This window comes from Accipiter gentilis, chromosome Z (assembly GCF_929443795.1).
Source record: "Accipiter gentilis chromosome Z, bAccGen1.1, whole genome shotgun sequence".
Classification (NCBI taxonomy): Eukaryota; Metazoa; Chordata; class Aves; order Accipitriformes; family Accipitridae; genus Astur; species Astur gentilis.
In genome coordinates, this window is record NC_064919.1 from 33,886,844 (window position 1) to 33,912,159 (window position 25,316).

General features: G+C 44.3%; 1 protein-coding gene across 2 annotated transcripts; it reads right to left on the reverse strand.

Annotated features, from left to right (window-relative positions):
- Nucleotides 1–1,462: 1,462 nt before the first annotated feature.
- PDE6B (phosphodiesterase 6B) lies at nt 1,463–23,836 on the reverse strand. 2 transcript variants are annotated; one of them, XM_049796319.1, is made up of 23 exons: nt 23,627–23,836; nt 23,044–23,218; nt 20,548–20,700; nt 20,122–20,211; nt 18,349–18,489; nt 17,214–17,288; nt 17,062–17,126; nt 15,925–15,991; nt 15,733–15,780; nt 15,402–15,551; nt 14,309–14,452; nt 13,654–13,719; nt 12,907–13,053; nt 11,209–11,316; nt 10,105–10,214; nt 9,008–9,095; nt 8,368–8,468; nt 6,941–7,048; nt 6,126–6,189; nt 5,300–5,374; nt 4,283–4,366; nt 3,845–4,001; nt 1,463–2,710 (listed from the first exon to the last, which is right to left on the reverse strand). In XM_049796319.1, the coding sequence occupies exons 2-23, from the start codon at nt 23,065–23,067 to the stop codon at nt 2,652–2,654; spliced, it is 2,124 nt and encodes a 707-aa protein (XP_049652276.1). In that variant the 5' UTR covers nt 23,068–23,218; nt 23,627–23,836; the 3' UTR covers nt 1,463–2,651. The 2 variants fall into 2 exon arrangements, with proteins under 2 accessions (XP_049652276.1, XP_049652275.1); XM_049796318.1 differs by having other exon boundaries at nt 23,044–23,836.
- Nucleotides 23,837–25,316: the final 1,480 nt, after the last annotated feature.

Here is a 25,316-nt window from a genome sequence, read left to right on the forward strand (position 1 = left end):
GGGAGGTGAGGGGTCGGGGCCTGTCCCCAAGTACCATGGATGAATGACAAGTGCTACTCTGTGGTTTAACTGTTGTATAATCTCAGACTACAGCTGTATGTTGTGTTGCCAGTCCTCTCACCCCACCCTGTACCTCCCCTTGGCTCCACCAGCAGATATGCTGCTTGCTTGCAGACCTGCAAGGATCACTTCTGCCTCCTGTTACACATCTTTCCCCTCAAAGGAGAAGTTACTGACTGACTGTCCAGCAGGGATGCAACTTCTGTAGAGAAGACAGGCAAGAACTCTTCAGCCCCTGAGATTAAGCTGCAAGGAAAAGGTTTTACCTACAGACTGTATCCTAACTAACAGAAACAGGTATAGTGCGAGGGGAAAATAGAAGGAAAATTAAGTTCTTGGCTTGCTGTTTCTCTTATTGCCCTCTGGTTGCTGCATGTGTCTTCCCACAGTGACATGGAAGGCAGTAAGCTGCAGAGCAGCTAGGACACGCGACCACTGATGTACAGGAATGGTCCAATAAAATGGCCATGGGCAACAGAACTGTGTGCTCTGCCTGGGGCACCTGAAGTGCCATGAGCAGGTGGGAGAGTGGCTGGAGGGAGAGACAGGGGAGGTGCTTGCCCTGTCCCCACAAGTGGGGCACAGCTTCCTGCGGCACACACGGGACTGCAGCGGGACTCTTGGGCTGCCCCAGCACCACTGTTACAGAATGGAGCCTTGGGGATCATCCTGCTCCCATGGAATGCTCCCACCCTTGAGAAACAGCCTTCTCCACTGGCACCTCACCCTGCGTGCCCACGGACACCCCGCCGCGTGCGTGCATGGTTCCTCTTGGAAATGCATGGCAGAACACCCCCTCTGATGCTGTTTGGGGCAACCTGTGCTCCCAGCTACATGCAGGCAGGTGGGGCACAGCCGCCCACAGCCCCTGTGGGCTCACGAGCACTGCTGGGTGAGCTGGGCAGGCACCCCGTGCTCCTTGTGTGAGAAGCACTGCTGGAGCACCCTGAGGTGGTCTGAGCACCTTGCATTGGGCACAGCGGGCAGGAAGATTAGCCTTCTGGCTTTATTTCTCAGAAAATGTTTGAGAACATTAAGGATATTTTCTCAGCATTTAAGTGTACAGTGGCTTGTGGTGATCTTTAAAAGCCCACTGCTCACCATGCTGCAATACAATAACCTTGTGGCATTTTTTCCGCTCTAAAAAATGACTTGTTTGATTTCGTATGCCGTATGGTGAAAGCCTCCTACATGATTCTTAATGAAACTGAGACATATAGCATGAAGTCATTACTAGTGGCATATTTAGCTTCCATGCAAGTGGACGGGCTTCTGTATCTTCCTGAAAGACAACTTGCTGCTCACAGAATTGCCGCATAGTGATAGAGGGTTACGTCTTGCTTACTGCACTGAAACACGGATAAATGATCACCAGGTACCACCATAGCTCTACTTTTCCTTTTACTGGCAGTATTTTTGTAATGCAAAACAAGATACTGAAGGGTAAAAGCACTGAAGATAGCAGGAGTAATAGAAGAAGAAAATCCCCAGCAAAACAGATCTCCAAACACTTAAAAAAAAAGAGAAAGAGAGTGAGAGGAGCAGAGAAAGGTTACTGTACTGCTACAAGAGTGTAACTGAATGTTCTAATATGGTTGCATTAATAAGCACGAAAACTAACTTTCATCTGAAATAAAAGAGTACAAGTCATCAGTCTTTCAAAGTCTGGAGGGGAATCTAAAACCTGGACATCTCAGAACAGGAGGAGGAAAGGAAGGAGGGTTGGTACCGATTGGAAGAGGACTGCATTAAATAACATTGGCGTTATGAGGCAAAACAGAACAAATTTAGGAGATGCCACGATTCAGGTTGCTTGGGTAACTGGAACTGGAACTGTAGTGGGTAATGATGACACTGTCTTCTTACAATCACTTGTTACAGAGCGAAGCCTCAGTTAGTGCACAGTGTGAATCCTGCTCATGAAGATGGCAGCTACTGGGTGTTGCAGGAATGGCTCCATGCTTTGGAGCAGCATCCTATCCAGATTCTTGAAGTGAGTGCAGAACTATTGTGAGTGTTTTTTGGATTTACATGGAATCGTAACTTTTTAGAGCAGTTCAAATGTTTACTATGGTCAGTTTTCACGCTTTATCCCTACCCACAGATTTATTTCTGATATCCCAACAGATACAGGCTTAGATATGATAAATTTGTCTCTTCTTCAGTTTTCCTACTCTGCGGGCTATGGTTGCATACATTGTCAATTACATGGTGTTGTATTGAGCAGAATATGAATTCAACTGGCCCCATCAGCTTTGGGGTGAGAAGTGTTTCGGTGCAGGAGAAATGGTCTTCCATAGTCACGCAACCGGATTTATTGGGCCAAACGTTGTTCTGACTTGCCATATGCCATCTGACATCAGGTGCATTAAACGGAGCAAGAGACAGGACAGAACTGGCTTCTCACCATCAGGAAGAGATGCAATTAAGGCAAACAACATCTAGTCCTTCCTGGTTGGTCATAAGCCCAATTAAAGTAGCAGAACGTCCAATCAGGAGTGTATTTGTATGCCATGATTTGTTTTTTTTTAATTTTATTTTTAAATCATGGGCATTCTTATTTTGGGGCATATATTGCATTGATAATAGGTCTAAAGTATGCTACAGGTTTTGGAAGCTGGAGCTGTTCCTCCATTACAGGTTATTCCATCTGCCATATAAAAAGAAACACAGAATTAGAGGTACAGTCATAAAAGTCCTTCTCAATCATTACAGGAGGTTTTTAGCATTTTTAAGTTATCCAGTGATCAATGTATGTCATACTTATAGTACCCATATCTAGAGCTGTCTACTGTGCAAAGTAATCATACCTGTAAGACTTCTTGGAAAGGGTGTTTTACAGTTAGTAGGAACCTTCCTCACTTAAACACTGACTACTTGGGAAAAATTCTTCACAAGTTTTCCAAATAATAGATAAAATACTTATTTTTGATATTTTAAGTTAATTACTATGAATTAAACTAAGATAAGACATCTAGATGGCTCTAGTAATTTCTACGCTGTCATTTAAGGAATGTCCGCCCCATGGGCTGTTGGGATTTTGGTCCAGTTTGGAACAAAAGGAGCCTTCAGATGTAGACTCTGTGGAGTAGAGCCACCAAGTTCTGATGGATGTTTCCTCAGACACTTGGGAGAGGCCAAGAGAGCCTTCTGCTTCCACCTTCTGAGAGTCAAACAGATCCTCAGGCTATCAAACAAGCTTTCACCCAATGCCCACTGCAGCTGACGGATTTCAGTGGTACCCAGGCTGGGCCCACAGAAGAAGAAAAATGGATTTGACCAAAATTGGTACTACTACTACTAATGCTTGCTTCTAGGTAGTACCTAATCTGGGCTAGAAATGGCATGAACTGTAATTCCTCAACTGTTCCCCCTAGGAGTGTGTTAGCTTGTCTTAACTTCTGCTTCATGATCCATGGGACAGCACATTGACCACAGCCCCTTGTGTACAAAGCGATGTCTCCCTGCTCTTTTCCAGGGACATACATATACTGCAAAGGACTGTCTGCTGTCCCCAGCTGCATGGGCACTTGTGCTGAATGTAGTTTTACTAGTTTCTCAGGCACTAGCTCCTGGGCATTTGAGCAGGTGGCCTTTTTGACAGCCTGTCGTGGTGTCAGGTTTGAAGACAAGCTGTCTTCAACCTTGCCGGTGGAGCAAGACTGAGGAAACTTGTTCTGGGCATTTGACTCTGCCATGTCAGCAAAGCTTTCTGCAGTTCTAGGACAGCATCACATAAGCATGTTTTTGACTTAGGAATGAAAAGCTACGTATTGTTTCTGACCTTTCTTTGCAGCCATCTTCTCTTCCTCTTTTTTCTTCTCTTCCTCCAGAGCTTTCATTTTTGCATCATACTCATCAGCACGGGTCTTCCACTCGTTTCTGTTGTTCATCAGCCCATCAAGCATAGGCTGAATTTCCTCGTGGAAACGTGAAAATTCCTAATGAAAACACACCTGTCAGTGCAACGCAGCGCAGAGGCAGTGCTTGTCCATCATACCCTAGGACAGATCCCGACACCTGACCTCCCAGGCAGGCTCATGCAGGGAAAGCATTATTGGCACAAAGAGCGACCATGCTGCAATAACCCAGAGAGAGAGAGCTGTTGTCTTCTCTACTTGTCCCTCTCACCCTGACTGGTGTTGCTGCACCGGGACTTACTCACCTCAGCTTTGAACACCTGTTGAGAAGGATGGGGTGTGCAAGTGTGTGCTTTGCTTACCTTGTAGACAAACATGCACACAAAATCAATGAAACCCACTTGAAGCTTCGGAAGCTCAGCAGCTTTCCTCCGGTCCATCATGGGCTGTGGGAGGACACAAGTTCACCATGATTTATGAGAACACTTCACTGAAAGACACACCTCTATTTTTTCCCCAAATTGCCTTGTTGTGCCAGCCTGGCAGCTCTGCCATGCTGTCAGTAAAGGCTGTCCATCACAGCTCTCTTCCTCTGCTGCAGAGGAGTGAAGTGGGCTCATTTCCTTTGCCATTTTAGCAGAAATTTTAAAGAGCTATTTCAGTGTCTGTGGATGGGGAGGAATACAGGGAGTTTTTGCCCTTGCACCTCTCAATCAAATACCTGAGAGAAGGTTCATGTTATAAAGTGCTGAAGACGTTTTCAATTCTCTAAAACATAACTGAACATGAAATTATATTCTTACATGGCCTTGTTGCTTACTATATCATTTGTGATGCCTCTGTGGGTAGAGGGGGTGTATGAAAGCCTACTTAAAGAAAACCCAAATCACATAGTTGGAGGCTGCAATAAGGAATGACTCTTGGCTCTTTCAATGGCAAATGTAAGTATTTGTTATTATAACAGAAAAAATATGTTCAACCCCACTGCTTTAATGCATTTCCATTTACCAGAAATAATTTCTGGACTCTGAGAAGTTTGTGTTTGTAGTTTTTCTCTTTATTGGAAACTGTGCTTTCCTCTACGATGTATGTAATTAATTTTCCTTTTTTCTGTAAGGGACCAACACAAAGTCTCCAGGGGGACAGTCACTCCATGCTGGTTCACAGCCATTGGGACCCATCTAACTACTTAGATAGCTGGACAAGGGGCTCTGTCACAGAGGGTCTTCCCTAGCTGAGTACCCACTTTTCCATTGATTTTGGCAGGCATGGTGATTTCAGGAAGACTCACAATGCTCTGAGAGCAGCATTGCTTGTAGTAAGTCTCTGCTGAGACTTGCTGTCTGAACTGAACTGTCTGGCTCTCACATGGTACTTACAATAGGCTGTTGCTGAAGGACGCTTATTTCTAAGTCTCCTTGCTCCCAGAACTCAGCTGCTACCAGGAGAGCTACCTACATTGCCAAGGAGGGAAAAATAAAAGTTAGCACTGACTTCGGCTTTACAACTTGATGTGCTTCAGGTCTCCACCATGAAGCAAATCTCACTTGTAGCCCCTCTGTTGCTTTGTGTCCAACCCCAGCCCCAGCCTTTCTCCTGGGAAGGGCAGCAGTAGCAGTGGGACTGCAGCCGTGTAGTGACAGCTCAACAACCTTATTGCACTGGAGCTCATTAGTCCACGGCTCATCTATTAAGAAACATTTCCAATGTGTCTTCCTCAAGGATTTGACTCTTGGTCACAGTTGTGGCTGCCTATTATGATTTTCTCAGCTGTCCTTTCTCCATGCTGAACAGGAAGGTGAGATTTATTTCTTTTATCCTCCTTTAAATTGTAATGTTTCTTACTTAGCAACTGCTCAAGTACAGTTCAGGAAGGAACTCCTGAAGGAAATCAAACAACTGAGCAAACAGCAGGTATTGCTGTAAAAAAAAAAAAGAACCCATACATTACATGCAAAAAACCTCAATGTAACCAAAAAAGCTAAACACTTGGGTTTTCTTCTTTTCTTTTTTGGTAAACATGAATTTTCTACAGAATTCACAACTACAATCTTAAAGATTGCTTTATCCATCAAAACCATAGTTATTCTAAAGTCCTTTTGGTAGTTCTGGTAGGACACTTTGCTTCAGCTTCTAGCAGCTTAGGAAAATGCATTACTTTGAAGTATAAGCTAGAGAAATCTAACTCTATATCAAGCACCTGACCTTACTCTGGACTTCCCAAGGCTTTGTGATTGCTGACAAATCACAGGCAGTCATCATCATGGCCCTAAAAACAGGAAAGAAATTAGTTTCTTCTCTACAGCCTGCACCCTATCTCTTGCAGGGTCAGGATGCTCATGCCCCAATACTGTGCCAGGTATCCCCCAGTCCCTGCTGAAGTGATAAAGACAGACAGGTTGCTGTAACAGCCTGGGATCTGACTGGGACACTCATCAAGGGTTGCTCTCTTGATTAAAATCGATTTATGCTAGGGAACTACTTGCTTCTGGCACTAGGATGTTTGCTGCTTTAGTCATTGCTGGGCTGAACTTCTTGACTTTACAGTAACATCGCTGGCTCCCTCATGGAGGTGTAGCAGTGCAGACTGCAGTGAGGTGGTGGGTGCACTTATCACCAGTGCAAAGCATCCTGCAAAGCACCTGCACAGTCACAACAACAGCATTGTGCAACTCAGATTGGTTGCCGCTGGGAAGAACAGCTCATGGACTAGATTCCTGTACATCTGCCATTGCAGACTGCCCCTGCTTGTGGGGTGCAGGGTGGTCTGGTAGGAATATATGGCTAGAAGGGATCCTGCATCTCATTAGGAGTATATGACCAGAAGGACACTCCAAAAGCAGTCACTTATCGGGATGAAGAACCACTTAAAGCTTTTTTCCCCTGCTTTTCCAGAAGATCACATTTGAGTGGACAGTAATGTATCACACGCTGATTTTGCACTCAGTGCAGCACAAGGCAAGTTTTGGAGCTCTAACCAGGTCACCACATCTCTCACCTTTCCAGAGCCAACTACTCACATTACAACCTCTTTCTTTGTTGTCTCCAGGGATAGGTATTCAGTCCAGGCAGTCATGCTATCGTATGTCTTGGACTCATCAACGATCTTTTGAAACATTGTTCTCTTTCTTTGAGGGGAAGAAAGAAAAAAGAAAAAGCTCAAAAACAAGGAAACAAGTGTGTTAAAAACAGATGACTGATCCTGGTATTGATAACCCTTCCAGAAGGATTTCAAGATATTGTCCTGGCATTTAGGTCCTCAAGGAAGCCCCCAACAAAACCAGGCATCATCACCTGCTTCTCTTAAGTAAGGGAAACTATTGTAAACGACTTAAAAATAAGTATAGTGGTGAGACTTGAACAGGAACTTGAAAGTATGAACTACTGCAAGTTATGTCAGCCGAGAAATGCTTCCACCTTTGTTGGCAGAAAGCTACTGGCTTTATATACTTAGTCTGGCCTTGTTAACCTTATTTATATACCTAAATATATGTAGGAAATTCGGGGGAGGTGTTTATGCACAATGCACCCATGTTTTGAGTGGTGTGAAATCCAGAAAAATCTGCTGTTTCAATGCTAGCAGAGAAGACATTTAGGCCAGATCCACAAAGTGACTTGTATGCATGTTCTGTCCATATCATTTTGCCTGGGTCTGGTCTCAGCCAAGCCTTCACTTGCAGACCATGGACCAAGGAGGGCAAAGACTGGCTTGTTCCCACCTGGTAAGGAAGTAGTGGTATCTGCTCCCATACAGCCATCCTACATCTGTAGTAAGAGGACTGGGTATTGCACCCTTCTTTGTATTCCTCCTTTGTGGACTTTATATTTTGCATAATCTTTCTTCAGTGCAGCACACAGAAGCAATCTCTGGTCTCAGCACTGTATTTTGAAAGCATATTTTGAAAGCTCCTTGCTAATTAGGAAGTCATATGTTGTTGAAGTCCAGCCTTATGTCCCAGGAAGTCAGTGCATGCTGCTCCAAGATGTTTGGCATTTTGGGCTTTTGGGTGTGAAATAGACTATGACTATATTCACCTACAATGGACCACTTGTTAATTGGGTAATGCTGCTCACCCAGAGAAGTTATGTAGCCCTGGCCACGCCATTCACCATTTATGAGTATATTTAGTGCTGAAGTGCTAAGTAAAAAAAATAAAAAAAATCAGACTTCTCTTTCTGTTAGGGGATCATATAGCACAGCCTTGTTGGAAATGAAGGGTTAAAAAGTCATGTATGTAATCTACTGAGTAAAAGTTAAAAATTCTTTTCAACAATTTGAGCTCACCTCACCAGCTCTGATGTCAGTATTAAAGGCAGCCTCCCAAAGGCAGTGTCTGTGAAGAGGATGGCTGCACAGGGAAGCTCTCAGAGCAAAGCATCACATTTTGCCTTTGTAAAGTACCAGCTGCTTTCTGCCCTTCACACACAGTGTATGTGACTGACTTACTTGAAGTAGAGTGCCAAGTCTGTTGCTATAATGGCAATTTCCATCAGGTGAATCATGTGCTCGTGCTGTCTGCGGTTGAGGTTCTGACATATATTCAGTGACTGAAAAGCAAAGGAAATGGAGCTGCAAAATCCAAGCACTGTGGTGTTGTGAGTTCCTTGCCATCTCTCTTGAATGTGGTCCCCTAAGGTGCAAGGGTTGTGAGCCCCGTTCACCATATATTGATGCCTAGCCTCCCCTTTTGTTCCCTGAACATGGTCAGTGTCCTCAAACTTGTTGCACAGCATGTGCCCAAACCCTGTGCCCTGGACCCAGTGCAAATTTGTCTGAAATGAAAACTTAGCTGGGGGAGTGTGTTGGCCTTGGCCCTGTCAGTAGGGCTACAGGAGGACAATCCTGTATTTAACATACTCCTATGGGGATAACGGTATGTCTTATGAGGAAACCAAGTCATGCATTTAGGAAGCCCATGCGTTTTGGTATTGGGTGAACATAGAGTACTTGAGGAGTGAGGCAGCTACAGTTTCTCAGGTATCTAAACCAGAGAAAGGTCTTGTGCTAAGCTGACAGCTCTGTTGTTGCTGAAACACTTCCCTCAAAGTAAATGATTCATGTCCTTACATTACAGTTCATTACCAACCTCTTCAGAGAGCAAGAATTTTCCAAATTCCAAGTGATGTCTCTCTAAAATTGAGGATCCATGAAGTTTAGCTAAAGGATTTTGAGATCTGGTTGCATACAGGAAAAATTAAAGATGTTAGTGCAGCACTTAAAAATAGAAAGAAGTGTCCCATTTTATGTTTAATTTTGTCAAACACACAAGTTCGTCTCATTTGAAAAGGCTTAAGAGTAATATTTTTAATAGGTAATGACATCAGTCTAGTAAAAGACTTTTGTGACGCAGCTTATAACTATTTGGACACTGTATAAAACAGTCTTGCAACTACAAATTTCACCCAAAATGTTCTTTATGACTGGACTGTTGTTACCCAGCATAGTAAGCTTGTTTAATTCCTGAATAAATACATGTTGATATCTAGTCATAGGAACAGAAAAACCAGCAGTCCTTGGACACTTTCCTAGCTGAAAAGCAAGACGCTCTTGTACCCAGCCAGCTTCACTTGCATGTTTCAAAAGCTCCAGAAAACAGTAAGAAAGTATAACCAGCAACCATTGCAGGAGAGCTGTGATCTGACGTTACTTTAAGTGAGCAACAGAGGCTTGACCAATCAATGAAATCATGCAACTATTTTTCTGTAGCTACTGACTACCTACTGAGAGCAGCACTCTCACACTCATAGGTGCTTTGTATCTGCATGTGGTGAGGGCAGTGCCATGCATGGTGCTTTCTCCATAGATACCTTCCAGGAAAAAGTAGGCTTCTTATGTCCAGGATGCTCCTGGTGGCACCCTGAGCCTCCTGTTATGCTCAGGTCACTAGATGCCTGTGCTGCACTTGTTCCACTCCATAATGGTAATGCAGTGTTTCTTTAACCAAAGGAGGTTTGCTAGGAGTTAATGAAAGCCCCAGAGAGCACTGCAAAATTTCAGTTTCCCCACTGACCAAAGCATAAGCTCAAATGCTGTAGCAAGCCAAAAAACAAGGTTATTTGCAAAAGAAGGTTGTTACCTCTGTGTATAAAACAGAGCTGTACTGGAGTTTGATGTGATCACAGCCTGATCCCGCTCCACACGAGAGCAAGAGTAAATGGTTTGAAGTGGTAGGAAAGTGCTTACTTCATTTGATAAAGGTTGTTGGTTCCCCTGTGGTCAATATCGTGGCAAAGAGCAGCAGTTACCATTGCAAGGGCTTCAAGGTCCGAGTAATAACGCTTCAGTTTGCCAGTCTGGAGGGTGAGAATTTGCATGGCATCTGTTAGTGTCTCTTGCAGGAAAGGGTACTGAACTGTGACTGCTATGTGCTGGGGATCTCCTCACTGAAACAGTCCAGGAGGACTGAAAATACTTGTGAAGCTAAATGCAATACATGGTACACTTAGGTTAAAATGGGAAAGCAGCTGGGAATGAAACATTTCAGACTCAGGCATGCATGTTGTGCATATGTGCTCCATGCACACCTGCAATGCTGGCTACCTGCAGCTACAGCTGCCTGGTGCCCTAGGGACACCCAGGTCCTCGTAAGCACCCCTCCAGTCACTGGACACAAAGTAATTTGCAAAGGGGCTCTTCTTCTTTCTGAGCAATGAGGTCTCCAAGCTGCATCGCCCAAAGGATCATCCAGGAGTGTTAGGCATAATTCTGTTGCCAGTTGTGTGGGCCATACCATCTGCACTGGGTCCTGCTGCTAGTCCATCCCTGGTGTGGAGCAGCAGTATGACACTTGTTTTTCTTGTTGGGGCACCTGTTGGCCTGAGAGCCTGTGAGAAACGGCACTTGCCACATTCATACTAGTGATAGACTTACACCTGTACCTGTCCTGCCTGGAAATGGAAAGTGTGAGGTTGTCTTCCATCCCAGCCAGCTAACTTCATTCTGGCTCTTACTGTCAGAAGGTATTGGAGGAAGGGAAGTCCTGTAGTTTCTCTCCCCTACCCTGTAGAAGGATTTAATCTGGAGGCTATTCAACACCATGCACATCCGTACCCAAGAAAATCAAAGCATACCATTCATTGGGCAGTATTGGCTGCGACTTTAAGTGTAATGCAAGGACTGTCACTTAAGGCAAATGAAGACCTTATTTAGCAGGACCTGTGCCAGGAGTGACAAACTCTTATCCTACACCAGGATTCAAAGGAAGCCCTGCATATCTCCAGGGCACAACAGAAGACCTCTTGTAAATAAAGCCATACCATAGAATTAACTGGAGTGGTGTTACCTTACCATCAGGAGAGTGAACATCGTCTGCGCGACGTTGAAGCCATGGCGCCAGTTGTGGTAAGTTATTTTCCGATAGCCTTTGCTGACTGAGTACACAAACCTTACCAGAACCTACAAATTGGAGAAGAGGATGTTAGGTTGTGTGATGAAGCTCCTGCCCATTGCTCTTGCAATAAAGACCATGTACAGAAGTCATGGATGAGTTTCAGACAAAGTCTACAGAGATGGCCCCAGAAAGGAATCAGAAGCTGTAATACCATCAGGCTTCACTGATGATGTTGTTATAGTAAAGCCCAGTGGTGAGCTAAAGGGGACACTAAAACACACCTCTCTGCTTTCTAAATTTTTTTTTTTTTTTTTTTTTTTTTTTAAGAAAAATAAAATCACAGAGGTGTCGGGGCGGGGGGGGGGGGGGGGAAGAAGAAACAGCAATGTCTAGAGGAAAAGAGATTTCATCCTACTGTTTGTGAATTTATTGAATTTCTGTGTTTCTCTATGTTATCACTCATAAGATTTGTCCCTCCAATGTCTTGCGATTTGCTAATACTGATATTTCTCTTCAAGAGATATGCCTCCATAGATGGAGAGATGGGTAGTGTTTGTATCACCTAAATAATTACAATATAAGGCATTAAATAGCAAACTATTTCTCACCTCTACAGTCTACTTCTCTACATGTGCTACCTCTTGTAGCTATATAGGTTTTCTCATTAGAGAGCAAATTAATCATGGATGAATTTTCATTTTTAAAATCTCTGCTGCTCAGAGTGGCAGCAAAGAATGAGTGCTTTTCACACTTGTATCAGGGATTAGTTGTTCTAAAGCAGATATTTTGAATACTTTTTGACATTGACTTGCTATAAGTAAGAAGCACAGCACTAATTTCCGTTCAGTACACTTCGCTTCCTACCTACTTCCCAGCCTGCCTTTCCAGGGTGAAAACTCTTCCTGCAGCTACCTCCAGATCCCACTAGATGGCAATAAACTTCACATGATGAGCTGAGAAATCCCTTGGGGAGCAGCAGAGCTGCAGAAACGAAATGCCAGTTTGACACGTCCTGCAGCCGTTTGAACTGTGGCAAAAGCCGTGAACTTGCACATCAGGGGCTATGGGGGTCCTTGTGCCCACAGGGTCACACCGCTCCTGTCGCCAGCAGTCAGGAAGATAGTACCAACTGCACCAAATGAAGTCACGTCTGTGTTTGCAGGGGGAAGAAAAGCAGAGGGACCTGCCAGTGTGGGTTTCAGTGTATGTTGGCTGAAAGCTATAGGGTACATACTATATAGCAAACAAAACATGCACATAAGTATGCACTGCCCTGTGTTGTGCCTGGAAACTGTGTTTTTACACTGCGGCTGTGAGTGGCATTAGACGCAGCAAGGGCAAACAAGTTTTTGCATGGTGTAGCCCCCATCTGTATAGACCCGACAACAAACCCACAGCTGCAGCAGACAGTGCAGAGGAGAAGAAGCCACCTTCCTGCTCCAAACCTGCATGTAGGGACCAGGGACTTTGAGACAGTGTTCCCTGCCCTCAGTGGGATGAGAGGGCTCAGGACGCACGCCCCTCTCCCTGCAAGCTCCTGTGAACCCAGACCTCCGGCCACTCCATGAGCTGTGCAGGGCATGCATGGGGACCTCAGCCATGCAGTGTCTGCTGCCCATCCAAGATGGGAGTCCCTGTGTATTGCCAGCTCCTACCTCCTGTGGGATCTGGAACTTTTTCACCACGCCGAGCTCGTAGTACATCTGAATGCCACACTTCACCAGCTCTAGCTCAGTGCAGTCAAAATCAGAGAACCTGAATTCATAGATTTCAAACTTGGTGGGCCCCGGGAGTTCTTCTTTCTGGAAGAGAGGTGGGATGGTTTGTTGCTGTGCTACTTATGCCATCTCTAGAAACACCTGGAATGGATTTTCCCTAATTGAAATTTATCAGTCTGATGCTGCTAGGAACTTTACCTCTTAGAATATAACACATAAATAGACTGAAATGCAGCTTTTCATGATAACCCCATTAGTGGGGGAAGAGGGAGGGCATTTTTGGTCAAGTGCAAGAAATATCGCTTGTTTTCTGTTAAGCACTTTTCTTGTTGATTTGATGTAGTTTGACAGGTCTTACAAGGGAAGGCTTACAGCCCTCCGTATTTACTCCAGAGAACAACATGCATGACAAGTCAAGGTGGCTGATGTGTTTCCAGATGGACTTTGAAACCCTTGAGATAAAGTGGCAGAGAGCAGGTACTCCCTAGGAGTTGGGGAAGGCACATGATAGTAATAAGCTCAAACTCACACAGCAGAGGAGGGCAGGGTATGCTTTGCCTTCGCCCTTCACCAAGTGCCCTGTCGATGTGTACCACTGTGCCAACACTGGGAAATCTTCCCTGCATGCACTCAGGCAATATTTGTTTGCCAGGGGTGTCCATTCCAGTGGTACTTTGCTCTTACCAGGATGCTTTCCAGCTCCTCTTCCTTACACTCGCTTGGCTCTTTCCCCAGCTTTTCTCTTGTCGGCTGCAAAGAGCATGGATGTGTTAAACTCACAACCAAACCCCACTGGACTTTGCACTGTGCAGCTTTGGGGCAATCTAGGGCAGCTCTCATATGCAAATTGTGTTTCCTTTCTGGACCTTATTTCTATTTCCGGTCTTTCAACCCATTCTTCCTGGTAAAAATGTTCTCCCTCTCCTTGATTTTGGTTTGTATTTCCCCCACTTGCAAATGTCCCCCTAGAGCCAGTGTCCCAGCTGGGTCCTCTAACTCCACATCCTCTGCACTAAGGAGGTCTTGGGAACATAAATCAGCTCCTCTTCCACCCCTCCAGCGCTGCCCTGAGTAGCACCTGCGTGAGCCCACCTCCAGGGCTGGCTTTGCTGAGGAAATCAGAAAGGACACAGTGTGGCAGTGTGCCAAGGTGGAAGGCAGACCACAGTGCCAAAACAAAAATTTGTTCTGCTGTGCAGTAACTGGGGCCCAGGTGTTGCCTTCACATGATAGTGGCTGGAAGCATTTCTGTGGGATGGGAGACCTATCTCTGTGCCATATGCCACAGGCCAGGCAGGCCAGTACACCTGGGGGTGTGCTGCACGTTGCAAGGCATTACCAGAATTTCTTGTATTTCATCCTTGTCACATTTCACATGGTAAAGCACCATATCCTGAGCAATGTCCTTCCGGTTCTCCAGCTTGTTCATCTTATCATACGTGTCTGTGTTGAGCACAGACCAACCCAGGAACTGTGTCAAGGACTTGGTGAGGGGAAAAGAAGGAAATGGTGAAATAAACAAAACATCTGATCCTCAAAGACACAGAAGTATAACACTGCATGATGTACTTTTAGAGAAACACAAGCTCCACTTTAGCCACAAGTCTAGCAATGAACAACTGTGTGCTTGCTCCCAACCTCTACCTGTTCCTCAGCACAGCAGCTCCCCAGCTATTGAATCTGCCTAGGCTTCCAGAACATCCATGCTGTGGAGGTTCGAGGACCCTCTGTCCAGTTCAGCATACGGAAAGCTATTTGTGTGTTGTTGCAGGTGTCAACATGCCTGTGGAAAGGCTGGTGTCACAATGGTGACAGCAGGTCAGGAACCCTTGTATCAAGGGAGAGCAAGGTGGTCTCATTACCTTTCACATATGTTTACTCACACACTGTGTTTGATTATTTTTTTTGGCAGTCTTTTTGATTAATAAGAAAAGTCTATTTCAGCAAATGTTCTGATTGATAACAGATGTCAAGAGCTGAATGCCTATATTGGATTGAAACTAGCATAGGAGTGTTTCTAAGCAGCAAGCTGCTGTTGGTAGATTCGATACTGGCCATCCTTTGTATCTTAGCTACACAGATAATTCCTGTGTAATTTCTTGCGGGAGTTGCCCAGCCAGTGTTAGCCAGCTGTCATGTATGTGAACACAGGTCAGAATGGTCATGTTAGTATATCATAACTGCTCATGGCTAGGTGTCCAATCCAAGAATGCTGAAAAAAATTGATGTGAACACAGCTGGGTTTCTAAGACAAAACCCCCCAGTATTTCATGTAGTTGCTTTCAAAACTTTCAAGCTGATGCATAGCACCTCTATAAGCAACAAAGAAACTTAGCTGCAAAAGACTGTGGGATGCTTTGCCTGTGTACAATGAGCAATAGTGACCTCTCTCAACCACATGAACTACTTCTAGCCACAGCAAGAAACTATACCTCCATGAGGGTCTCATCCTGTTCATCAAATGGTTTCCCATCTTTTCTGTTATAAAATGTGACAACACCAACAATTTCTTCCCTTTTGTTGACTATTGGCATGGAGAGAACGTTTTTGATAGTCCATCCTGATTCATCTAGAGGACCTTCCTTGAAGCAACAGCAAGCAGAAAGACACCATATACTTAATATGTTTTCTAAATACATCAGCACTCCCATTTTACATCAAGACTACAGGCTAAAGAAATATTTACATGCCTAATATTGACTCTAAATTACATTTCTGCAAACAAAGTTGAATCCTTGATGGGACTGGAATTTTTCACGGTACCTGAAAGTTAAACATCTCATCTGCAGCAGCATTCATAATGTTGCAAATCTAGGGGATCACACAAAGAAAAAGTTTTACAATATGGGCAATGAGAAGTTTAAATACCAAAACAAAAAACTGAATTGATGAGAAAGCAGCATTAGTATGACTTCATCTCAGAAAGCTTTGCTGAAGCCTAAGCTAAGTACTTACAAAGCCACTTTCAGCCACATAGGTTGGCAGTCCAGTAACTAGTGCCCAGTGATCTGGGGTAGGATTTCTGAATGAAAGAAAAATACATAAGGGAAATTAAGGATATATGTTTACTGAAGAACAATCATGGAGCTGATATGTATCCAGCTGATTGCACAATCCATGTTTACATGTTTCACTCTCTAGTTACTAAACAGTCATGTTACTTTCAAAGGACCCCTTTGTGTGAGCAAAAATTTTTCACCGAAGTAAATACTTTTCCTGCAAGGATTCAATACAGACTCATTCAATAACTCATAAAATATCATAGTCTGCAGAGACGTAAGTCATTCCTGGGAGTGGGGGCCATGTTTCAGACCTTCAGCACAGAGAAAAATCAAAGGAAGTTCCCAGCTAAGAGTGTCTTCCAGCCTGAACTTTTGAACACTGCTGTACCGAAGCAATGGGGACCTTTCTTGCAGCACTTAAGGCGATGCAAAGAGGTGTGAGCAGAACTGGGCAAAACTCCTGTCGTGTCAGATTTGTCTGGGGCGCCCAAGGCTCCTCTGAAAAATTCAGTGGCAAGAAGAAAGGGTGGTTTTCAGGAAGAGGGAGTCTCAACGTGGTGTCAGGAGAGGAGGAAAGGCCAGAGGTAGCCTTGAGATGGGGTCAGTGACCAGAGGATAAAAGGGAAACAAGTAAGCTGGAAGACAGGCAGGGGAGCAGGACTGACCATGAGAGGTTGGGAGGGTAGCAAAGGGGTGAGGGGCAGGGCTGGGACAGCAGGTGCCTCAACACAAGGGCAACCTGGATGGGCTCACCTGCTGACACTGAGAAAGGCACCAAGCAAGAGTGATGCCTCAGCCTGGCAAGGAGAGTGCCAAAACTGCAGGCAGTCAAGGCAGTTCACTTCTGCATCTAAAAAGAATCGCTGGTTGCAGTGACTTTTGGAGCCTGAGTTGCAAGCCAGGATCCCAATACCCTGGAGAAAATCTTTGTGCCACAGAAATGTGAGTCAAAGCACCAACTTAATTCTGGCTCTCTTAGTCTTCTGTTGGTGCTTTGCATATCTCTTCTTGAATGTCTTTAAATCATGGGGAACCTTGGTTTTAGCTACACTTCATGTCAGTACCTAGCATACAGAAACTGGGCACTTACGGGATGACTTTAATGTCTTCTTTTCCATGTAATATATAATCGATGACCTTGTAGAAGACTATTTCCTACAAATAAAAAGAGTGGTGTTAAAATTAGTGGTGTGTTAATCCAGCCAGACAGGAGAGAGTTTAAGAAAACTGGTTCTTACGTACTCGGCCATCCGGGGTGCGAGGTCCTGAGTAGGGGGGGACTTCTCCCAGCTGCACTGGCCACAGGTCAAAAAATTCCTGGTTTTAAAATGAAAGAAGTATTTTTAGAGTAGAAAAGTGCATTCTGCCTTGAACCTCAAAGTAACCACTGCTCTACCATGCTGGTTTTGCTACTGTGTAAACAAGGCATGAAATAATAAGACTAGGAAGCAGAATGGTATATCTAAATGGGGAAGTGTCAGGTGCACTATATGGCTGTATATAGTCATATTCTGCCTATACATAGGATGCTGCTTCAGTCAGTGAACAGCACAGGCGGTATTCACAGAGCAAACGGCTATGTCAATATTTTACATGTTCTTGTTTTCCAGAGTGTGGCCATAGGGCTCATCTACTACTTGCTAACTTGCTAAAGTGAATTATTTTTTTTGTTTTTACTAGGCTACATTATAACGCTGATCAAAGTGTCTTTAGCACGCTAGTGATCTTTTAATACACCTCTTCACAAGACAGCTTGCTATGAAGGCTCTGGCAACGTGGTGGACATCAAAGTTCATGGTAGCCTCAGCCAGTCTGACCATGGAATAAAGCAGGGCTCTGATGACAAGAATGCTGTTTAACTCCCACATAAAGCTTGCAAACAATCAGACCAAATCAGAGCTGCAGAGGTAACTTAGCTTCTGTCAGCCTATTTTTATGAAGCCAAATTTCACCAAAAAGCCTGGATAACATGCACATGGATGAGTCCTTGAGGAAGGTGGCTGCTTTGTTGTTGGGGATTTCCACAGGTATCTCACTATACTTCTAATAACCACGGACTTTGTGAGGCTGTGCTTATGGTGTAGACTTTGACCAGGATTGACACGGTCAGACACGTTTGCCCTTCCTTTGTCTTCTCAGCCTCTGGCTCCTTCAACAGTCCCATTCCAGTGATAAGCTCTTCCCTTTCCCTCTCTTTTCTTTATCCCCAGCTCTTTATTTGCACAATGGAATAAAAAAATGCCAACCAAAGCAAGAATAATGACTCAAAGCTAGCTTGCACTTTGGCTGCCCCAGTAAAACTTATCTCCACACATCACCCCTCAGTGGATTGCAGCAACACAGAAAGCTGTACAAAACACATATGAAGAATGCTTACCTTCTGCTTCGTCATGTCCAGGAGACCTACTGAGTACCGGTCACAGTTCAGGTATGCTCTCACTGTGTAAAAAGCTTTGTGGAACTGCCTCTCGATGTCTGTCAGTTCCTCAAAAACCTTATTAGCTGACCACAACAGCACCTGCAGGATAAAATCCAAATGTAAGCATAGCTTCTTCTTGAGAGCTGGGCTTCCCAAATGTGTTTGGAGTAACAAGGAAACAATTGGGGTTTTATACTACAGTTCCTGAAAAGTGCAATAGCAACCTATACTGCAAAATGTAAAAGGATTGCTTATTCACACTGGGAATTCTTAGAGGAAGATACACTCTGAGGAAGAGTCAGGTCATCGTGGAGTGCTATGTAAAAGTCCAGTCTTAAAAATATAGCTCAAAAAAGTAGTAGTGCTAGATAAAGAGATGGCCCCACTTACGTTTTATACTCATAAGTAAAATCTTGCATCCAAAACCAGATAACACCAAAAGTGTTATAAATTCCAGAGGCTGGAGTTGGAAATACCCAAATTAATACTTTCCTCAAAGCCTTTGCACAGCTGCTTTGTGTGCATATCAGCCTATGGTCCTTTTCCCCATCCTGAGCCCTGCAGGTGTACGCTTAAGAAAGCTGTTGCTCTTAGGCTCTTTCATTTGTAAAAATGGAGGTTATGCAGTAGATTAGGCAAGTATTTCTGGTGGCACAAGGAGGATCTTTGTGGGCCTAATGAAGAACTTAATTTTCTCTGAAATGGTAAGAAAGCCATCTATGCAATTGCCTAGCTTAGCTAGTGCATGTATGCCTGTATCTGAGTGTATGTGCTTTGCTTTCTGACCCCAGGAGACATGAGGAGCAGTGCTTCAGAAGCACTGAGAGCTGCTACCTGAAGCTGACTGGACCTGTGGTTTGAACAAGAAGTACCATTACATGGCCACAGTCATGAAATGTATATCTCACCTCTTCACTAGGCACTAGTGGATATTTCTGACAATTCTGAGCTGCACTGATCTTTGTTTCTTACCCATAAGTTGGGACAACTGTGCCACTCCTATGAAGTCTGAGATGTTCAATGTCACTGGCCTCTGAACATCCTTTGGATAGTACAGTGGTGTTGTTATACAAACCGTTTAAGGAAAACGAGCAATGGTTTATTTTTGGCATTTTACAGCATGCAATAAATAATGCTGAAATCCACAAACCCAGTGAGGAGGACAGAAAGAAACACCTGAAGAATGGTCATTTCATGGAATGGTGTAAAGGAGTTGGGCAAAATGTGTTATATGCTCTTCTAATAAGACTCTTACACAGTATCTGAGCACAAGCAGACTGAACTGTCTTTGCACAAACCAATTTACTTACAGTATTCCCCCAGTCTTTGCAGTTGGGAATTGCAATATTGAAATCCTAGACCACCTCTGAGAATGTAATTTACTCACTCTGTACTTTGGTACTTTTAAGTCTAACACAATGAACTATATTAACTCTCGCAAAGACCTCTAGGTCTAGATGGCTGAAGGTCTTCCAGTTGAACTATTGGCAGAACTAGCAGTGTGTCTTGCATCTCGTTCTCACTTTCCTCCCTTTCTGTGGGACTTGCTGATGCAGCAGTGATGTGTGAACACAGAACAGGAGTTCAGCCCCAGACCAGAGCACCCTGTGGGAGACATTAGGCCTTCCACTTCTTGGGTGTCCACTTTATCTTCTAGCCCCTTCCTTACCTCCCCCAGTCCTACTGCTAAACCCTCAGCAGTTGTTTTTCACTCTGCATTTTCACTCTTACCTGGCCTCTTCGAGTCTCACAATTGTGAAGATAACTCAAGTGATAAATTTTCAAGTTCAAGGAGGCAAAATTCAAGTACTTCAGGAAAAGCTGAAAAGGCAAACAATGAGATTGAGTTGAAGGTAGTAGCAGCCTCGTGTATACTGGATTTCATAACACCCCTTTAGCAACATCATTGTAATTCCCCTGGATAAATGCTTTGCTTTGCACTGGTGTGAGATGAGGCTTATCTCACTGTAACTTCTCTGAAAGATTTCTGAGATAAGCATACTCATAATAAGCCTCTTCTGTTAGAGGGTGAGTCCCCTGTAGGGAAATTTGCACCAGAGGAGCTTCAACAAAGCAGACATCCCTAGTGTAGAAAAGTCTGTGTTACATGACAAAAGCGACAACTGCTTGATAGAAACTGAGCTACTGACCACTTACTGTTTCATCAGAGCTGGTGAAGTGTGGGCCGTTCAGCTTATTAATAGCCACAATGACAGCAACTAAATCTTTGCCATTCAAGATGGGTGTTGCAAGGATGCTTTTCGTAGTGTAGTCAGTGAGCTCATCAACAAATGGACTGAACTGGGCACACTGTTCAATAGAGAATTTACAAATTAAGCTTTTTCCACAACATCTGTAGTCTTAAAACCAATTTAAAGCACAGCCTCTCAAAGTAAGCTGCCTAAATAAAGTTTTGCTTAAAAAATTATTGAGGGAGAGAAATGAATTAGCAGAAAATTGGACGATGTACAGGTGATAAAACTAGCAACAAGAGAACTGGCTGTGGCTTCTGACTGCAAGACGTGCACTTTTTCACTTTTTGCAAAGATCTTGCAAATCATAAGCTTTAACATGTCAAACTCTGTCATAACAAGGAGGCTCTCCACTGGTCGTGCTCAGATCACTGACATTCTTCATAGCACCTCCTCCAACCTTTCCTTTGACTTCTCATTAACACTGCGAAGTGGGTACAACCAATTACCATGCAGCACTGTGTAGCCACAGCTTATAGACCAGTGCTGTCTGGTACAGTCACTAGGAAGTTCACTCACCCTCATTTTAGTTCTGCTCTTGCCTGGGCCCTGAAGCTCCTGTCAGCTTGCAGCCTCCATGAAGCCATCTACCCCTGTTTCTGTTGAAAATGTTCTGCCAGGTATTTCCTCCCATGTTGCTGGGCCTTTCATGGGATGGTAGATGGCAGGGAAGGTATCCCAATGGAGGATGCAGCTGGCACCAGTGGTGCATGGTTCCTGGCACTCTCCCCCTGTCCCTGAGAGCAACCCATCTCCTACTGCCCCAGGATCATTTTGGCAGTGGTTGCAATATGCAGATAGCACTGTTATGGACTGGGCTGCCCATGAGGGAATCACCATTCAAACCACTGGGAGAGTGCTAGGTCATGCTGTAGGGGCAGTCCAAAGGGAATGCATCCAGTTGTTCCTTATGTGAATGTCACTGTCCCGCTACTGCTAAAGAAAACAAAGCAGAGAAAGGGTAGTGCAGGGAAGGCAGGTGGTCCATCACCTTGCCTGCACAGGGCCTTATTGACACCATCATCACCTGTCAACAGGGAAAGCAGGGATGGTTTTGCTGACCCAAGATATTCTCTCTGCTAGGCTGAATAACTTGTCAGCTACAAGTCCTTCTAGCTGGGTTAGAAAAAGCCCCAAAGGTCTGATCAGATTCAGAAGGGTGCACCAGAAAAAATAATCAGTCCCTAATAGGTCTTCTCCCCATACCTCCCCCACTACTGGCCTTCCCTGCCAATGGGGTATACCAAGCACTTAGTCTCTGTGTCTCCTTCAAAGGAATTGTCTTGCAGCAATGCCTGAAAGCACTAGAGTTGGAGTGTAGTACTTGGATCACAGCACTGAAATCCTTCCATATTCTTGGAGAAATGTCTGAAGCCAGAAAAATTTAAAAAGTTTAAATCACGTTCTTATACTAACCCCCCACCTCAGCCCCTCCCCCATGCCCCCCCCCCCAAAAAAAAAGTTTGCAGAACCACATTAATGTCTCAGTACGTTCCATGGAGGACAAGGAAGTTTTTCTGAAGCATTTGGATATGCTTGTATTGAGCAAAAAATGGATGGATAAACAGATGGTCTCTTTGTAACTAGCAAACAATAGATAGAGTAATCCCAAATGCCATAATTGGGTCACATGGATTTTAGTTTTATACCTATGATTAGAACAAGCCGATTGGTATTGCTGCCATTCAGGTTTACATGATTCAACCCAGGAGTATGGGGCATAAATATTGTCATGAAGGCATAAAAAAACCCCATTAAAATTCCTTGGATCCCTCCTGGTATCACAGTGTGCAGTGTTTGCTGGAAGAGTTTTTTTGGTCAAAGTTTGTCTCTTGTTGCTTGTGATGAAGATCACTTGTACACAGTTAACTCACCTGCTCTGAGGTCCACTCTCTCTGGTTGATAAACATGCCTGTAAATGCCCTTGGCACAAGCTTCATCAGACAGCAAACATTTTCAAATGTCATTTGTGGTAGAAAACCCTTTCTGGACTCACTGTAAAGGATATGTCTCTCTTTGCCAGTTACTCATGGAATATAAATGTGTGTGGAAAACTTCATGTCCGTTCAGTGCAGATCTGACTGTACTGCACTCTGTCTTCTCTGCTGGACTACATGTGATTTTGTTGTTTGGTGGTTTTTTTAATTAGAAAGGTAAGGTGTGACGGTGCACTTCTTTGCAGGCATTAACACCTAGTGTAATTAACGTGCTTAGCTTCACCTCACTCCATAAGTGAAATTGGAAGCAACTTGATACTGGTGGTTTGGTTTCCACTACACAGCTATTACACTACATGAGGTTTGACCAAGCACCAAGACACCCTGCTACCTCTTGACCCCTTTGTACTAGCAAGCATGTGAGTCTTTCTTCTACCAAATGAATGAATAAATGGCAAACCTACCTCACTGACATCCTTGATGTTCATGGTTTTCTTGGTTTGTGCAACATAGCCCACAATGCCTACGTCCAGCGGATAGACAATCTCGCAGTCCGGGGAGACCAGGCATTCCTCCAGGGTGCTTCCCTCTTGGATGTTGAAAAGCCTTGTTGCCAGTTCAGGCGTGCCATTTCTCTGCCTGTACATGAAAAGACTACAGCGGTCAGCATGAATAAGGGATCTGATTCTTCTCAAGGTCTTGAAAACAACTTTCTCCATGTTGATGCTTTCTTGCATGTCTTGGATCAACTCAAAAAGGATTTCACCCTCATTGCTATCCCAGGACTCTGTTCTTAGTTTCTTCTGAAAGTACTGCTTGGCAAAAGTAGGGTTGCCATCAAGAAACTTCTCCACGTCGTCTTCACTAATGCTCATTGTGAATGGCCTGGGTTTTCTGGCAGGAAGTAGTCCAAAGATCTGGCCTATGCAAACAGCACTCTAATTTCCAATGTAGTTCCTAAATTTTTGTAATAGAAGATGTTGCTTCTAGAATGACCAAGAGTGAGGTAATGCTGCAAAGAGAGCTTGTCATCAGGAAGAGGTATACCTTTATAGTGCCGAAGGTGAGTCTGTGGGAGGACAGATCTTCTCAACCAAACAGATTAGATGACCTCTACAAGAGCTTTGGGTCAACTTTCTTCTTCTTAATCTATATGCAAACAAAAACTGAGTACTCACAATATGTGAAAACAGTCTCCTGTCTCTTGATAAGCAGAACACTTACTGAAACTGTTATATTGAGGCAGCAGCAACAGGGAAGAAGTGCATCTCCTAACATTGAAATAAGCTCTTTAAAGTCTAATTAAATATATACTGCTTGGGCCTAATCCTTGGCTAACAAGGTGAGCATCTTATTATTTCTGCTCTCCCACCTCCCTGCAGTAGTAGGAAGTGCAACCTTCACAAAAGAGCACAGTGGTCAGAACAAAAATAGTGAGGTAATGCTGCTCTTTCAGGACTCCCTCTACTATTGTGTGGTTCTTTATCTGCTGCAGTAAAGTCTGCTCTCAAATGGAAGCACCAATCCTGAATGCTTTAGTCCATGATTTGAACTTAATTTGCAAGGTCTGTGGCCTTTTCTTCTTGCTAGTAAGAACCAGGAGAGAAAACATGCCTTTTAGTAGCATCCCTTTAGGAAGGAGTCTGGAGAACTTCAGGTTGGGGTGGCTGGACTGACACACTCTGAGGAATCATGGGAAGACCTGCAGACACAAAAAAAACCAAACCACCCAGGAAGGTAGAAAAATTTCCCTCATCACTATCAGTGGAGAAAGGGTGGGAATTATGGCTGTGAGGGACAGAAGTTGTTCCACATCAATGAAGCCACCATGCTGTGCAAACAGCAGGCAGGGGTCAGCGTCATGCTGGGAAGCAAAATGTCACAGAGACCACTACTCTTCAGGGAAATTAAACAATGCACAAGAGTTTTTGTCAGTGGGGAACAGGGGTAAGTCCCATCCACTGCATTGCTGGAAGATAACCAGGGCTCACCTGCTCAGGGAGTAAAGGTCTAGCTTGCCTGTGCCTGTGAGCATTGGCACTACTGCCAGGAGTGATGTAAACCAGTCCAAATGTGAATGCAGGTGCCTGGGAGGAGGGTGACAAGAGAAAGAGTTGTGGTGGCAGTGTTAGAAATGCTTATGCAGGTAGGTATGCAGGTCAGGAGGGGGACAGGTCAGGAGGGCCTTGGCTCCCATCAGCAGGGAGGACAGAACATATGGCTGCTGATCCACTCATGTCCACCCCTGAAACAGAGGGTGAATACCCTCACATAAAGTCATGGGTGTATAGGGGAAGGGAGTTAAGAGAGAAATCCTTCAGAATTCAGGATTCAGAATCCTTCAGAAGACTTCAGAATATTGCAGGGAAAACAGTGGAAACCAAGACAAATATCTATAACTATTATTTATAATTCTATTTTCTCCTATTACCTCTTTCAGTTCCCTGGGTCACTGGAGATGCAGTGTGAAAGTTGCTGGGTCAACTGGTTGAATATCTTAGATGCCTTTATGCTAGTATGGCAGAGACATGCTCTGGTAATTCTCATAGTCAGGCTATTAAAATAGAATTATTGGTCAAGAAGACCTGGAGGAGGTGATGTGTGTCAGGGGTACATACACTGCCTCCAACGACCATGTTCTAATGGAGGTACAAAGACCTGCTCAGCACTAGCATGGTGGGGGTCTGCTCCAGATCTCCAGAATGGGGGTGAATGAAGCCTTTTTGTGAGCAACAAG